Here is an 18,326-nt window from a genome sequence, read left to right on the forward strand (position 1 = left end):
GCCTTTGAGGAATCCTGCCTGCTCCTTTGTTTGACAGAAGTCTAAGGTGTTCCTGATTCTATTTGCTATTACCTTAGCAAATAGTTTGTAGGCAACTGACAGTAACCTGATCGGTCTATAAATTTTCAGGTCTTTGACGTCCCCTTTCGTATGGATTAGGATTATGTTAGCGATATTCCAAGATTCCGGTACGCTCGAAGTCATGAGGCATTGCGTATACAGGGTGGCCAGTTTCTCTAGAACAATCTGTCTACCATCCTTCAACAAATCTGCTGTTACCTGCTCCTCCCCAGCTGCCTTCCCCCTTTCCATATCTCGCAAGGCTTTCTTTATTTCTTCCGCCGTTACCTGTGGGATTTCGAATTCCTCCAGACTATTCTCTCTTCTATTGTCGTCGTGGGTGCCAATGGTACTGTATAAATCTCTATAGAACTCCTCAGCCACTTCAACTATCTTATCTATATTAGTAATGATATTGCCGGCTTTGTCTCTTAACGCATACATCTGATTCTTGCCAATTCCTAGTTTCTTCTTTACTGCTTTTAGGCTTCCTCCGTTCCTGAGAGCATGTTCAATTCTATCAATACTATACTTGCTTATGTCCTTATGTCAGCTGTCTTACGCTTGTTGATTAACAAACCTCCTGTTACCTGATCCTCCCCAGCTGCCTTCCCCTTTGCATATGTCGCAAGGCTTTCGTTACTTCTTCCGGCGTTACTTGTCTGATGTCAAATTTCTCTAGACTATTCCCTCTTTCATTATCAGAGTGGGTGCCACGGATACTGTATAAATCTCTATAGAACTCCTCATCCACTTGGAATATCTTCTCCATAATAATGATACTACCGGCTTTGTCTCTTAACAAATACATCTGATTCTAGCCTATTCCTAGTTCTTCTTCAGTGCATTTAGGCTTTCTCCGTTCCTGAGAGCATGCTCAATCCTGTCCATATCATACTTCCTTATGTCAGCTATATTAAGCTTTTTGATTACCTTGTAATGTTTGCTAGTTCTACTCTAGTTGTAATATTAGAGGCTTTCTTTCATTGGCATTTCTTGATCAGATCTTTCGTCTCCTGCGATAGCTTACTGGTATCCTGTATAACGGAGTTACCACCGGCTTCTATTACACACTCCTTAATGATGCCCATAAGATTGTCGTTCATTGCTTCAACACTAAGGTCCTCCTCCTGAGTTAAAGCCGAATACCTGTTGTGTAGCTTGATCCGGAATTCCTCTATTTTCCCTCTTACCGATAACTCACTGATCGGCTTATTATTTATTTATTTATTTATTCGAAAGAACCTTACGGGCCCTATGGCAGGGCATAAAGTAAGGGGGGCATATTAAACAGTAGAGGTGTAAGAAGTACAAATTTCCTACAGGAACAGTGCTATAAAAAGATTACCGTGTTACACAATATTGAAGTCCCACGGAATACGAAGCAATATCTGAAGGCACACGAACACTTGTTACTGCTAACAGAGCAAAAGGAATACCGTTTATGAAAATGATACACAACATGGCAAAATGCGCGATAACATACACTAGATTGGGCACTCGTGAGCGGTATTAAATGGGAAAAGCGTGAGTAACTGAGAGCAGAACGTGTCGGGATTAGATATAGAGGCTATGTTATCAGGGAGGTCATTCCAGAGCCGAATGGCACGAGGTAGTGCAGATGAAATACATGCATTTGATTTACCGTATATGCGCATGAAACTGAACTGATTATGTAATCTGCATTAAAAAAGAGTAGGGTATTTGCAGTTATAACCGGCTTCGTTTATTAGTGTAAATATATTTGTGGAATAAGCACAGAAGAGCGATGTTGTGGCGGATATCTAACGGCTGCAACAGAAGGTCTAGTTTAATTTGTGTAATGCTTGAGTTTATACCGTAGTTACGGGATATGAACCGGGCTGCTCTATTTTGTATCATTTCCACCTAACTTAATGTACCAGTTTCTTCCATTACCTCCTCAAGTCTAGCTTAATTCGAGTTCTTACCATCCTATGGTTACTGCAGCGCAGCTTGCCGAGCACGTCCCCATATTGTATGATGTCGGGGTTCGCGCAGAGTATAAAGTCTATTTCATTTCTAGTCTCGCCATTCGGGCTCCTCCACATCCACTTTCGTCTATCCCGCTTGTGGAAGAAGGTATTCATTATCCGCATATTATTCTGTTCTTCAATCTCTACTGAAAACTCTTCTTTGTTATTCCTAAAACCTATGCCATAGTCCCCCACTGACTTGTCGCTAGCCTGCTTCTTGCCTACCCTGGCATTGAAGTCGCCGATCAGCATAGTGTATTTTGTTTTGACTTTACCCATTGCCGATTCCACGTCTTCATAGAAGCTTTTGACTTCCTGGTCATCAGGACTGGATGTAGGGGCGTAGACCTGTACGACCTTCAATTTGTACCTGTTATTAAGTTTCACAACAAGACCTGCCACCCTCTCGTGAATTCAATAGAATTCCTGTATACTACCAGCTATATACTTTTTAATCTGGAATCCGACTCCTAGTTCACGACACGGCACTAATGCACTATTGGACTACGGCAAAGTAAGAAATTTTGTTTGACAGTCTACGACGCATTTCAAGCATTTAGGCTTACGACATGGAACCTAGACTTGCGACGCAGTTAGCAAAAAACTGCTCAGCTATTCTGGCGCAGTCAATTTGAATTAAGGACTGGTACAGGGAGATATTTGCGATGCTTTCTATGAGTCGCACTATATCTTCTAACTAACTTCGCTAATTAGTGGGCGCACTCGCCGCATATGGCGTTTTTACGCAGTTTGCGAAAAGCCGCTCGGTCGTATGACGCGGTTAGTTTCACGTGTACGGAGAAGCTTACTGGAAAAAGTTTGTGACGCTTTCTCTGAACCCGAGCGTAGCTGTAATTAATTTAATTACTTTTGGGGATATTTTTGTGGCACGCTCGCCGCGCCTGACGTCGTGACGCAGTTAGTTTCGCGTTTACTGTACTTTACTGGTACAAGTTCGTGACGCTTTCTCTGACTGCGTGCATCATTGTAATTAATTTCCTGACGTTTCAGGATACCTTTGAGGCACGTTCGCAGCGCCTGTCGTGGCGCAGTTAGCGAAAAGAAGCTCGGCCGCGGTCACCAAGTTAGTTTGGTGTGTACCGAATCTTAATGGAACATGTTTGTGACCTTCTTTATGGCCCCGCGCCAACATATACCTTCTTTCGGTACTTACGCTTGTTGAAAACGCGACGTGTGATTGCCAAGAGTGATAACACGGATATCTGTTGCTAGAGACGGCAGAACGCGCAAAAGTAACGCCCAGGACTTCAAACACCTGGAACTTCTAACTCGAAATATTTTTATTCTGAACGACTGAAAACAGGCTTTGCACCCACGCATTTACCTTGAGTGCGAGAAGGAATTCTGCGAGCATCTAGCATGGTCTGGTCGGGAGGCTATGCTGTGGCCACCGTTGAGTACGTTGCGTGCCATCGCACCGGCTGAACCCAAGTTGTTTTAGAAACACGCAGGCGGCCGTGTATTTGTGCTCTTAAAGTGCAGGAAATAAGGCCCGCGCATGGGAGAATGCTTGGAAGCCGGATGCTTCCGTCATATTTTGTGTATGGTATTGTTTGGGATGAGTGGTATATTTTCGACACCTTGTACGTAAAAGCTAATTGCTTTTGTTTGTAATGCCGCCCATTCACCACTTTCGCACGTTTCGCCTCTACACGCAGTATTCATGTAATGTGTTAATAATCAATATGACACGTTCTTGTAATTTACTTCTTCAGCTGACGCCGTACTACTGCTGTTTAGCTGGATGAATGGACAAATATCCCGGAACGAGCGTTTATATAGAGCAAAATAAACATTTACTCACTTCAAAAGGCGTCTTGCGTCCACTTTATGAAATTGCACGTGACACAGATTGAATGGAAGCTTGTAAAGATCGTTCGCAATCAGTTTTAGTTAACAATAAACTGATTACGAAGACCGCGTGCGGTTGAGCAGTAGAAGCAAGAAAAAAAATGGCTGTGGCTTAGTTAAGGTTAAGCCCAGGATGCGAAGCATACTAGCCTTTATTTTAGTTGTTGAACCACTGTTTAGCTTGGTGAAATGCTGTTGCTTGGCTATATTTGGCTCGGCTAGACGAAGAAACAACTCATGCGTTACTCTGCTTCGCCTTCAAGAGTGGAACGTGACAGCGTTCCCGTCGACCCGCCAAGGGGTGTAAGACAATGGGCTACTGCGCAGCGACTACGCGCCCCGCATTGGACGCGGTAAGCGTCGAGCAACGCAGCGTTCGGCGCGGCATCGAAATGTGCGCCTGAGCAAGCGACGCACGCCTGAGCCTTAGAAACAGCTCGTTTCTAAGGCAACACCGCATTCACTAGAGGCGCTTTTGTACCGCTTTGAAGCATCGTACTCGTGGCTCAGTGGTAGCGTCTCCGTCTCACACTCCGGAGACCCTGGTTCGATTCCCACCCAGCCCATCTTGCAAGAGTTGAGCCAAAGTCACCTAGAAAATCAGTCTCTGTAGCACGCCGCAACCTTCGCTTCTCATTCCAACGAGCAGCTCTGTCTCCAGGAGGCATCTCACCTCGTGAGTGTCTAGCAGAGGCAAGCGCAGCTGCTTATATGGGGCTCTTGCATTGCCCAGGGGGCGCTGCGAAAAAGGTGCTAAAAAGCGCCCTCTGTGCAAAAATGGGTCGTACCAAGCTCGGTCGTCTGCTTCGGAAAGCACGTTTACAATATGGACCCGCCACTTTCGGTTGTGTTGTTTCACGGCCTGCAGCGAATATCGGGCGCCGAAGATTTTTTCAGGGGTGGCACGCTGCGTAAAGGCAAGAAATTATGCAGTGCCGAATACGTGTACGCCGTTCAAGAATTAGGCGGCGAAGTTTTAGCACCGTGTCAATCGCAAGTGAAGCGAGTCGCGTACGAAGTGGAACTTCAGGTAAGGTTTGCACGCTAGCTGCTAGATTCTGGCGCTCAGACGCGAGGAAATGCTTGCTATAAATGAATCCACAGCAGCGATAAGCAGGCATCATGTATACGGAACTGCTCGAGCACAAGACGGTACGCGCCGCGATGTACGAACTGCTCGAGCGCACGATCGTACGCGCCGCGACGGCAGTGGTCTTTCGACATGCCGCGAAACGGCGGGCCTCCTGCAATCTTTGTTGACTGCATGCCGCTAAACAAGTAGTTATGCCTGCGTTGTAGTAGCGGCCATCTGTCCCTTTTAGTAACTGGTAATAACTGATGCAATGCATATGAGCTCGCACGTACGTGTGAATCGCGCTGCAGCGCGAGCTCGTGCGCTGTTCGCTTGATGTAGGTTTTAATGACAGCGCTCGAACATCGATTTGCTGCAATCAATACTGCCTTGCAGCGCTGCCTCAACGTGCTGGCTTGAGATCAAGGATGAGCGCATTTAACTCTCTTAACCTGTGCTGGTCGTAGTGGAGTAGTGAATTGTCATCGAATGAGCCCGACCATTTGTGCTCATTTGCACACACCTGGTCACTTCACCACTTCGCATCGGTCGTATTGTTATTTGTCGCTGTGGCCGGGTCTCGAATCGGGAATTACCAGCCATGCCTGCTGCAATGTCGGTCTGCCGTCGGGACTGTGGGTGCAATAGACCGAGCATTAGAACGCAGATAATCAAGCAAGCTTCAAGACAGGCGAAGCAGTCAGCATGGCGCGAAGTTTCGCTTACTCAGCGCGACGAACTGCAGCTATGCAGCGCGCCCGACGCTCCTCTTCGTGAGGCCTTGAAGGGAAACGATAGAATCGGATGTTGGGATTCCGGCCTTCTTGTTCATGGCAGCCCACGACGCAGCAGTATCGACGGCGACAAATTTTCGATGCTGAGCTAAGTCCCTCCGGATCGGCGTCGCCGATTTCGTCTGCTTCCAGCATTACGTCCCACGGCACACGAGAGTCCGTTTTCGCTAAACTATAGGCTGCGGCCAGCTCGCAGCGTGGTCTGTGGAAAGCGACGAGCCTTTTCGCATTCACAACAGGGCAGAAAAAAGTGCGAATCGACGCAAAACTCGGCCTAGAAACGTGCTTCGCCACAGCCAGGGTTCAATACGACCCAAGCTGGTACGACCCAGATGTCGTTTCCCGCACAGCAACCAGGCGCCGCTACTATACCTCAAACTCCAGCGCAAGACCCCCATAGCGCCGCGACGCCGCGAGCGACGGCGCGAGTTAGAGCCCCGTTTCTTCTCTGTCGTGACGTCACGGTGTCACGTGGTCAGCCTTGAAGGCGACGCCGCGAGCGACGGCGCGAGTTGGAGCCCCGTTTCTCCTCTGTCGTGACGTCACGGTGTCACGTGGTATTGAAGGCGACACCGCCGCGCCTGAGGGGCTGGGTTGAACTCTAGTAATATGCTTGAGAGAGAGAGAGAACAACTTTAGTGAAAATGCCTGCAGAGTCGGTTAGGCTCCCTCCACGCAGGGAGGACAAGCTTTCACCGCGACGCGGCCACTACGTCAGTCTCGTGCATTGTGCTCCTCGAGGTCTGCGTGCCTCGCTACTTCCGGGGATCCGAGAGGGTCGCCGCCCCCTTCCTGGGGGTGCTGCTCCCTTCTCCTCGGTTTCGCGCGGTCGCTGCCTCTCTAGAGCTGCCGAGACCTGCTGGACGGCCTTGAGTTGTGTCTCTTGGTCATAGCTCCTCGTTGCAGCCTCTAGCTGCGGCGGGATCGTTGTCTTCTCGCTGGCTTCTCGCGGATTTATACTACAGTCCCAAAGGATGTGGGCCGCGGTGGCTCTCTCCTTAGCGCACAGTCTACACACGTCACTTGCGTACACGCTCGGACACACGTGCTTAGCTAGCACCGGGGTGAGCAGGGACCCCGTCTGTAATTGCCTGTATAGCAGTGCCTCCTTCCGGGTAAGCCCCGGATGAGGTGGCGGCATAGTCTCTCTGTTAAGTCTGTACCACTTCACTATTTCGTTGAAGGTGGTCATCTTGTCCTTGGCACTGCACCGCGACCAACACTCCGAGTCGGCCGTGCTTGCAGCTGCGCGGTTGGTTAGTCCTCGCGCGGCTGAGTTGGCCGTCTCGTTGTGGTTCACGTTCCCGCGTTCCGACACGTCACTGCCCATGTGGGCCGGAAACCACTTGATCACCACAGCTCTTTTGTGTTCGATGTGTTCGCCAAGGGTAGGGTATGTAGTGAGGCCGCGCGCATACTGCGCAAGGCCGAACACATAGTAATATGCTTCGCATAAAAAAATACTGCGCCGATCAGCGCAACTAGCGTAACGCGTTCCAGCTGGCATTCAAAACGCGCGGGCCCTAAACCGGAATTGCGGGTCAGGTATTAACGCCGGCGTCTTGGAGAGCTACAGTCCATTCAAGCGCTGGGCTCTGTGGGTGTGTCCGCACTTTTTGAATTTCTTGCTAGTTGCCGCGGACAACTAGCGCATTCACGTTCGTGTAAATCTCGTCGCGCTTGGCGCTACTGCAGATGATACGGCGTAGCCAGTTCTTGCAACAATGCTTATTATATTATATTATTTTTTCACGCATAAATATTGCTACTGGTTTTAGGCCCCTATACAGCCACGTTACATCGTCATAATCGGCCACGGGACCCTTTGTAATTATTTGCATCATCGAGTACAATAAACCACGGCTTGGTGCTCTGTGGTCATAACTGGCCCTTGCGCTGTAAAACAACGCATATCATCATCAGCCAGTTCTCGCTACGCGTAGCCGTGTTCCGCCCAAGTTTGATTGCCGCAGCATAGCAGAAATTCTACCTGAGCAAGAATTCCAACCCCGAGCTACCCTAAAACCATAGGGCGTTAGTTTTCCTCTCATGGGTATATCTTGCCAAAAAATAATCTCAATGTAAATAAAATGCACAATTACCTAATACTTTACAATTTCAATCAAAAATATTCATTGATCAAGAAAACTAACCCTCAAAAAGTGATGGCTAGTATTCTCAGCCTGCTATTGAGAAACCAGCAATGCTAAATGAACATACAGGACGAGAAGAAAGGGAACCTATGGGCTCCATTCTATTAATCCTATCATAAAAAGGCAACAAACAACGACAACAAGGACAACATAGAGGAAATTACTTATACTTACTAATTGAGAGTAAGAAGCGATACGTTAATGCAAATGAGAGGGGATGAAAAAATTATGCAGATCCCACGCACTGTGGGAATCGATGTAAGCGAAGCTTTCCGCGCCGGGTGCTTTGATTGATGATAATTAGTGATGTTGACGGCTAAAGCTTAATTTCTTCAAGGTTTAAGCTAACACGAGAGTGGTGAGTTGATGTTAAACGTTACCTTGTATGCACCGCTGCTGTTTGCGCGGTACACGGGACACAGAGGGAGAGGTTTTCGCATGAGGCATTGTTGTGCGCCTTCTGAGGGTTGAGCTTTGCCATTGCCTGACATGGTATATTGCATTGTCGCAGAAGTATTAAACTTGAATTTGATTATGGGTATGTACAGTCTGTTTCACACTTAGGGGAAAACTCGGAGCGCATTGCATCGGCGATGCAGCGAGCGCTAGAGTCGCGCGACGGAAGCAGCTCGCGCAGGTGCATACGCTATAGGGGCGGAGTCATCTGCGTCGTCTGCTACGGCGGCGCGCGCTGGCCGCGTTGTCGTGAAGAGTGCTACGGTCTGAGGCAGTGCGCGTATTCCATTGTTACTGCGGGAACTGAGCCGATATTCATTATTAAGCGTTGTGCAACGCCAGACTGTGAGCTTTCATTGGCCACATTCGAGTTCTACAAACTTCTTTTGACGGCATGCTTCTTTCGTTCTTTCGAAAGGCCGTGGTACTTAGTGCGTGCACGTATATTTCTTCGCTGCGTGTGTTACCATAACACGCAGCGACAAGAAAGGGACACTGAACTCATCGCACAACGTGCTCGGTCTTTATTTGACGCGAAAGGAAAACAAAATACTCAATATAATTACTATGCGAGTCGAACACGATGAAACAAATGGATAAGAATAAAAGAATGCTTTAGGTTTAGGCATTGAGCTGAAAGTGTTTCTTCTCGAAAATAGTTCATAACACAAGACGGGCACTGCTTTGGTGGACGTCCGCGAGGTGCATCCTTGATGCGCCCTTCTTTCTTGTAGGCCTGCAGTATCCTATTCACAGTTTTAAGCGACCGTCCTCTCATCTCTGTTATCTTCTTTTGAGTATAGTTCCTAGAACATAGTTCAATAATCTTCAGTTGTTCTTTCTCCGGTACACGGGCCATGTGAACAAGGCTAACGATTTAGCACCGTTCTTGTCAGATGAAAAAGCTGGACTGAATTAAGACGGACAAGCGTCAGCTTTATTCAGATCAATCTTGAATCCTGTAAACCTTCCTGTATCTGTAGAGAGCCGCACCGTTCTTCGATCACCAATGAGCGACGGAAGGAAATGACGCTGCATTGACTTTTCAAGGTGATTTACTTTTTTATCTTCAGAAGTTTAAAGAGCGCCAAATCACCCCAAAGTCGACCATCGTCAGCCAGTGGGACGTGCTGCGAATGAACACATGACTTAGCGACTCAATTTGCAACTCACTGCCCTCCAGAATTAGCGCGGTCATCGCTGCCGCTGGACACATGACGAGATACTAAGTGATGTTCGGAGCGTGACGCGTGCATTTCCTCGTCAGCTGGCAGAGCCTGTTTTGTGTAATGAACTATTGTCGAGAAGAAACACATTGAGTTCAATACCTTAACCTAAACATTATTTTATTCTTCTCCATTTGTTTCATCGTGTTCGACTCGCATATTCATTATATTGAGTGTTTTGTTTTCCTTTCGCGTCAAATAAAGACCGAGCACGTTGCGCACACAGTTCGGTGTCCCTTTCTTGTCGCTGCATGCGATACGTGCACGCACTAAGTACCACGGCCTTTCGAAAGAACGAAAGAAGCATGCTGTCAAAAGAAGTTTGTAGAACTCGAACGTGGCCAATGAAAGCTCAGAGTTTGGCGACGCACAACGCTTAATAAGGAATATCGGCTCAGTTCGCGCAGTAACAATGGAATACGCGCACTGCCTGAGACCGTAGCACTCTTCCCGACAGTGCGGCCAGCGCGCGCCGCCGTAGCAGACGACGCAGATCACGACTCCGCCCCTAGAGCGTCTGCGCCTGCGCGAACTGCTTCCGCCGTCTGACTTCAGCGCTCGCCGCATCGCCGATGCAATGCGCTCCGAGTTTTCCCCGAAGTGTGAAACAGACTGTACGTGTCGAAACCACACTTGAATTATGAGGCACGCCGTAGTGGCGGACTCCGGATTAATTTTGACACCGTGATGTTCTTTAACGTGTCCCAAAATCTAAGTGCACGTGTGTTTTCTATTTCGCCCCCGTCTAAATGCTGCTGCCACGAAAGGGATCAAATCCACGACCTCTCGAAATGCCATATCCGCAAAGCTGACGCGGCGGGCACATAAGTGTTGATTTGACGGTCGATCGCTTGCGTAGTGTCCTCTGGACCCTGCGGTGCGTTTTAAATAATGCGGCTCTGCTTCTGCGCGCCCTGCATAAATTGCCCGCTTGACATATTTGCATGTCGTTTATTTTTCAGAAATAGCAGCAACGTACTGTACCGTACCTTGAACTTAAGCTTATCATGTGTCCCCGCAACCATTGTGTTATAGTGGGCTTTCTTTGCCTTCTTACGTCACCTCCCCCCTCTCTTGTATGGGAACTGCCACTTCTCCTTCCTCTCCTTCTCCTCTTCTCCTCTATACCGTTCTATCAGCGTCCCCTCTGGCCTCGCACGTTAGCAGAAAGGGAAGCGCTGCAGTTTCCGCAATGCTTCTGGTGGAAGTAACGGATAAATTCAGCTGTCAAGCGGTTAATGTGGCGACTGCCAGGGACCTCCAGGGGGTATTGTGCACATTCGACGCGGTGAGGTGAAGATGAGTTTCTCAAGGCACCTTTCCTCTCTTACTCGCCCCAGTCATCTATATACACGCACTGAACCACCCCCCGATGGGATGTGCGTGACAGCAGCAGCCACAGCAACCCACAGCAGCAGCAGCAGTGGGAAAGTCGAATGAAGAGGCAAAGAGAACTTCACTTTAAAAGCAACTGACAGCAGGTGGGGTACGAACTCGCGTCTTCGCATTACGCATGCGTTGCTCTTACCAATTGATCTACTCCGGCGCCGTTTTTCTATCCTATTTCTGGGGTATTTATGTTCTTTTGATACTAGAACTCACCCTCGTAGTGTAAGTCAACACCACCACTCACAAACATTGGCGGCGGATGTGGAACATCCTTTCTACCGTAGGCGTCATGAGTACGTGATCTATGTGGGTGACGGCAGCAGTTCAACAAAGCAGTGAACTCATGCTACCTGAAGGCATCAATGTTGCCGAATTCGGGACACTTGTAACGTAATGAACGAGAAGAAAGGGAACCGAGGGGCTTGATTCTTATTAATTACAGGAAGCCAACCAACAAAGACACCAAGGACAATATAGGCGATATTACTTGTGCTTATTGAGTTCATTGAGTTGGCTTCTTCTTTTCAGCCATGCTTTGATGAAAGCGTGGTTGAAACACATCAATAGGAAAGGGCCAGGAGGAACATACTTCTTGTGGCAGCCGAAACCCAGCCACTGCATTTTTGGCATTCACTTCAATAAGACGGCACGGAAATCACACGACAACAAAATGTCACGCTCTTTCCCCAACAAGACCTTGCCAGAATGGGCACAGGAGCCTTCACGCATGTTCACATATGACACCTTGTAAATCTGCACGATGCTTACACTCTGGATACACATGTGCACGTTATCACAAGTAACATACCTTCGGTCTTATTTGCTCCTTAAGCTAGGGCATTATAGCACTTTAACAAGTTGGCATTCCTTTGATGTTCCATGTCTCTGCGCATGCACGTCTCATGTTTTGTCTGGATGTGGTGTTGAAATATTGACTATTATTCATCAGGCTGGTTACGTTATATATATATGAGCGTGATTATCTTGCCTGTATTAATTGGAGTCAGTCTCACTTTGATGCTTCAGTTGAACGTCGCATATCCTTCCACAATTTCATACTTTTTACATTTACTTCCTGCCCACTATACAAACCAATGGCCAAATATGTTTAAAATTTTATCCGTACAGATGAACGAGCCGCACTTGATGAGATCTGTAATCTTGGTGATAACATGCGCAACGCTGATGTTTCTACTATGTGTAAATGACTCAGTGTGTGTTAGAAATTGTCTGGGAACGCAAGAACACCTAGAGCATGCCCGTAGATTAGTAGACATATTGTCACGTGGTAGTGTCGGTGAAGAAAGCAGCCAAACTGGGAAAGACGAAACTAGCGTTTTATTGGGTCAACTTGTGCCCTCAAAAACAAGCTACACTCAAAGAACGGCGACAGCGGCGAACACAATTGGCGATCGTCGAAAGTCTGATCAGCGGGTCAAGCGCGCCGGCTTTTATACAGCAATTCGTCGAATATTCCACAGTAATGGCTGGGACCCGCGTGCCTTCCACAAAGTTCTACATTATTCGCGTGGCGCACACGTGCAATCGGATTGCACAAGGTTCGGTCACAGACAGCGGATGGAAGCATCGATAACTTTCCAGAAACTTCCGATACATGCAGGCGCGTACTGCGCTGTACGGTAACATTTGTTAGGCGGTGAAACTTGTCGCCCGATAGAGACAAATAAGTACACGTGTCAATATAATACACTCGAAGCGCAAACTAAGGTGTATTCGGTTTGCAATGGCTCTATCAATATTCATTGCCACACGCGCACCGTACGCAATCGTCATGAATACAATATTCGCCCCTACAAGGCACGCACTTGTTTCTTTCCAGAAGTCATTCTTTCCGCGTTCGATAAGTGAATGGAATTCTGTTCAGTGATATCGTTTTATTAGATAGTGCAATGAGTTCACAGTGGACCTTGTAATTTGCATTTTAAGCTTAGGCTCGTCTTAACTGTTTCGTTTTCGTCTTCTGAGAGCATGTTTGAGCCTATTTAAATGTTTTTTTCTGCTATTCGCTTTTTGTTTATTTGTTGGTTTTGTAGTATTGTGCTTTCCATATAGTGTTTAGTGGTTGCTATTTGTGTTTGCGTATTTCTTATTTACTACTATAGGTTCACAGTTGCGACGTTTACCTTGTATAACATGTGCTCCTGTGTGACCACAGTACATCGTAAATAAATAATAGGTAAAATGAAGAGAGCAATTTTTGTTTTGTTCTTATCAGGCTGTGAACCAATTTTCGTACATTATGCTGCGTGTGACACTAAACAAGGTTTGTGTGTTACGTGGCGCTTTCTGACATGTCAGATCTTATAGGTAATTTCCAGTCTAATGGGTAAATCTATAAATGCATTATAAATTTCAATTGCAATGTCAGAAACTCGTGCTTGTAATGATGGCTCTGTTTGTACATTGCTGCCAATAGCATTGTGCTTTAACTTTTTATTTATGATGCGCATTGCCCATATATTCTTGTGTAATGCCTACAACACATTATAAGCAGCCAACAAGCACTGACACCAAGGACAACATAGGGGAAATTACTTGTTAATGAAAATTAAAGTGGATTAAAAAAAACAACTTGCCGCAGGTGGGAACCGAACCCAGAACCTTCAACACCTACAACACATTGTCATTTGTTTTTGGTCGCATAAGCTCTTCACAAATCAATTGATGCCCAGATCACTCCTACAGTGTAAGCCAAGCAAAACCAAGAAAAGCAGTGACAGAAAAGAAGCAACAAGTGCGTGCCCATTTCGAGATTGTGAGCCAGCTTAAGGTTGAACACAACCTTTTACAAGAGAAGAATAGGCAGTTATAAGACCTAACAAGACTATTTGCCAGTAACCTTGCTAAGTGCCAGCTGCGGAGTATGGAAAAGCCTATTCCTAGTAATTACAAATCACTTGAATTTTCGCAAAATGCAAGGAAACTGATGTTTTACACAAGATTTCGGAACTCACATCAATTTATATTATTTTACATTTATTCACAATGGCCTCACATTCATTGAAAATGCTGCCAATGGTACATACAATGGACCAACCAGCTGATGTGCATACTCAAGCGGCTGCGGCTGTAATAAAGTGGAAAGTTGGGCACGTTGGCATGCTTTAAAATGGTACCAGAACGAATAGAACGAAGACAGTGAAAGGACGCAGGACGAGCGCTGTCCTGTGTCCTCTCACTGCGTCGTCTTTCAGTTTCTTTTTTTCTTTGGCTCTCGCGCTGGGTTCGGGCTGTTACCATTATAGCTGCTGCTAGGCCTGCTTGAAATGGCCTTGACTCACAAATTCGACATAGGCGCAAGCAGTGTCAGCCATATTTTCAGTTTTTGGGTTAAATTCCTAGCTGCATACTTAGAACAGGCTCCCAGATGACCAAGCCGCGAGGTCATTGATCATTTCCTGTGAGAAGCATTCAGATAAGAATACCCCAAAACAACAACTTTAGATGACACCGAGCTTTGCAGTGAACTGCCAAATGACTGTGACATTAGGTTGGTGCCAAATGACTGTGGTACCGTAGGCACAGTCACTTGGCACCAACCTAAAGTCACCAACCCGAACGGGTTGGTGACATTAGCGGCCAATCTAGCACCTGGTAGGTTATCAGACAAAGAGTTCACGCGACGAACTGGCCTGTATAACCTGCTTGAAGCCGGGGACTCACTCATGGCAGAGCGTCGGTTCCTGATCGAGGCTGAGTTAGCCGAAGTAGGTGCTGAATTGAACATTCCACTTTTCTCAAAGGCTGCTCACAATTAACACGTGAGGAAGAAAAAAAGAACGCAAATAGCCAAGGTAAGAACATGTTTATCACGCCATTGGCCAGGCGAAAACATTCCGGCTGCTAAAGCACACTAGCAAATAAGATGGCTCCAAGACTAAATGCTGTATGGAAAACTTGCACATTCCTCTTCAACTGTCCAAATAAACACTTGGTTGACCGTTAGTTTCAAAACAAGAGTAGATACAATGCATGTGGAAATCACGTTAAGGCCTCTGACTTATCTCAGTCCAGTATTTGGCTACTTTTTAAGTACCGTCGAGACGCTTGCGACTCGACGGTAATGGGGAGTAGGTTTTTCGGTAATTTATGCTCCATGGTATCTATAATGATTGACTATGAGTATGGGCTTGCTGTTGGATTGATACCATATCGTTACTCGTCTCTTGGTGAAACATGTTAATTAAGAATTATTCTGTGCTGAACTTAAGGTCTAGATCTGTCGCTGCATTGCCTCATACCGCTTCTTCTGCGTAAATCCCTCGCATTTGCATGTCCCACAATCTATATATATATATATATATATATATATATATATATATATATATATATATATATATATATATATAGTGACGAAGAAGATCGGCAGGCTGAAAAGCCGCGTTGCCGCGTGGCACGTACCCAGTTCGTTCGCTGGCTGCGCCCTACCAACTGGTGCTGAGTTTGCCACTGCTGCTCTACGAGTACGAGCCTAATAAACCCCCCTTTACTATATATATATATATATATATATATATATATATATATATATGCAATCGCTTTTACAAATCTAATTTTATGGCATGCATTGTTATTTACATACATCACAGAAGTAACCTTACTTGCGTGCACGAGCTCGTGTGCTCGTGTGTACCTGATCCCCCTTTACAGCGAAACGGTATATGGCTAGGATCCCAGAATTCTCTTGCGTCCGTCGACAGGAAACTGTAATCATCAATAGCTTATACGACGTCAGCGTTCATACCCCCGTAAGCAGGCTTATCTCTCAAAGCCTTTTTTTTTTATCTGCATCGGGCTGATTCCGCAATTTGCTTTCTTTCTCGCTGAAGTTAAAAAATTTGACACTGTAGCACCATCTCATAGCTATTACAGAGAGTTAGCGTGATGATATTTGCGTGAGGAACGTTCACGAGACAAATTCTCAGTCAAGCATGGCATGAAACACACTCGTGCTAAAATATGCTGAGAGTACTTACTCTTTGCGGAAGTACGTCTCGACGAAATAAAATGTAGGATTCAGAAACCCAAACTGTATAAAATCATCCGGTTCAATGGCCACGCTGCTCAGATGAGGCTCCGTCAACAATATGTTCAGTATATGGTCACGCTGAAAAATAAGAAGATCGACAAAATATTTTGGTATGTATCGTTTTTCTGTTTAGCTCTTACACGCATTTTCGCTCAGCCATTGTCAAGCGAAGGCCGAAAACCTGTAACAATATGTGATGTGAGTAGTTTACTATCATACTTGTTCGAATGAACCAGTTTCGGTACCCGGGAAATGAATGCGTCGTGATACTAAGGCTGGCCAAGGGAAAAAACACAGGTGCCATAGATACTATTTCAGGATGCCAACGCAGCCAAGTCACCGCCTGACAAGATGACACTTGCCGGCGCCGACTTGTGCACCCGGAGCGCGCGTGGGACATCATGACGGGCAATGCGCAGGGCTGCCTGAAACCGAGCGCGAAAGTTTTGGATAGCCAGGGGCGTTGGCTTCAAGCTGGCGCAGTCCGATCATATAGGACGCCAACGCCACCTAGTCGGCGCCTGGAAAGATTACGCTTGTCGGTGCTCACTTGTGCGCCTGGTGCGCGCTGGAGGGGATGGGCATGAGGGCCAATGCGCAGGGCTGCATAAAACCGAGCGCGAAAGTTTTGGATGGCCAGAGCCATCGGCTTCAATCTGGCACGACACTGCTGTCGTATCCTATAGGAATTGAACGCCGCCTAGTCAGTGCCTTAAAAGATGACGCTTCACCGCGGCCACTTCTTGTGGGGCTGAAGCGCGTGAGGGGGGGGGGGGAGTTGTGTTTGGGGGCCAAGCGCAGGGCAGAAAAATGCCGAGCGCCACATTTTTGCATAACCAGAGCCGTCGGTTTCAAGCTAGCGCGACGCTGCTGTACGATCGTATAGGATGCCACCTAGTAGGTGCCTGAAAAGATTACTCTTGTCGGTGCCGAACTCTTGTGCGGCTGGAGTACGCGCGTGAGGGGGGGGGGGGGGGGGGGATGGTGTCTTTGAGAGGCAATGCGCAGGGCTGCATAATGCCGAGCGCGGAAGATTTGGATGGCCAGAGCCGCCGGCTTGAAGCTGGCGCGACGCTGCTGTACGGTCATATAGGATGTCAACGCCGCCTAGTCGGCGCCTGAAAAGACGCTCCCCGGAACCGGCTTGTGCACCCGGAGAGTGCGGGAGGGAGGTCATGAAGGGAAATGCGCATACCGGCATTAGACCGAACGCGAAAGCTTTGGCTGGCTAGACACGTCGGCTTCAAGCTGGCGGGACGCTGCTGTCCGATCATATAGTATGCCAACGCCGCCTCGTGGGCGCCTGAAAAAATGATTCTGGCCTACGCCGCTATGTGCGCCCAAAGCGCAAGCATGGGGGGGCATGTCAAGTGGGAAGCGGCATTAAACCGAGCGCAAATTTTTCGCTGGCCAGAAACGTCGGCTTTAAGCTGGCGCGATGATACTGTCCGATCATATAAGACGCCAGCGCCGCCTAGTCGGCGCTTGAAAGATGACGCTTGCGTGCACAGACTTGTGCCCTTGGAGCGCGCGAAAGGGGGAGGGAGGGAGGCTTCAGGAGCAATGCGCAGAGCTGCATACAACCGAGCGCGAAAGTTTTGGATAGCCAGAGAGATCGGTTTCAAGCTGGCGCGACGCTGCTGTCCGATCCCATAGGATGCCAACGCCGCATAGTCTGCGCCAGAAAAAAATGACACTTGCCGGCGCTGCCGCTCACGCCTGGAGCGCGCTAGGGAGGATGGGCATGAGGTGCAATACATAGGGCTGCATACTGCCGAGCGCTAAAGTTTTCTATGGCCGGAGTCGTCGGCTTCAAGCTGGCGCAGCGCTGCTGTCCGATCGTATGGGATGTCGCGGCTGCCTAGTCGGCTGCTCAAAAGATGACGCTTGCCAGCACCGACTTGTGCGCCCAGAGTGCGCGAGGGCGGATATGAGGGGCAACGCGCTGAGCTGCATAAAACCAAGCGCGAAAGTTTTGGCTGGCCAGACACGTCGGTTTGAAGCTGGCGCGATGCAGCTGTCTGATCATATAGGATGCGAACGCCGCCTAGTCGGCGCCTGAAAAAATTATGCTTGCCGGCACGGACTTGTGCACCCAGAGCGCGGGTGGGGGGCGTGGGAGAGGTCATCAGGGGCAATGCGCAGGGCTGCATAAAACCGAGCGCGAAAGTTTTAGATCGCCAGAGACGTTGGCCTAAAGCTGGCGCGACGCTGCTGTCCGATCATATAATATTATTATTAATATTATTATTATTATTAT

The 18,326-nt window shown here is 47.7% G+C and overlaps 1 protein-coding gene across 1 annotated transcript in view; it reads right to left on the minus strand.

The window, feature by feature from the left end:
• Positions 1 to 18,326, minus strand: part of LOC135918841 (uncharacterized) — a 206,176-nt gene that overhangs the window by 82,069 nt on the left and 105,781 nt on the right. The window contains exon 4 of the mRNA XM_070526429.1: positions 16,014 to 16,144. Within this exon, the coding sequence (XP_070382530.1) occupies positions 16,014 to 16,144 (131 nt within the window). The remainder of the gene's footprint in view (positions 1 to 16,013; positions 16,145 to 18,326) is intronic.

This window comes from Dermacentor albipictus, chromosome 9, assembly GCF_038994185.2.
Source record: "Dermacentor albipictus isolate Rhodes 1998 colony chromosome 9, USDA_Dalb.pri_finalv2, whole genome shotgun sequence".
NCBI lineage: Eukaryota > Metazoa > Arthropoda > Arachnida > Ixodida > Ixodidae > Dermacentor > Dermacentor albipictus.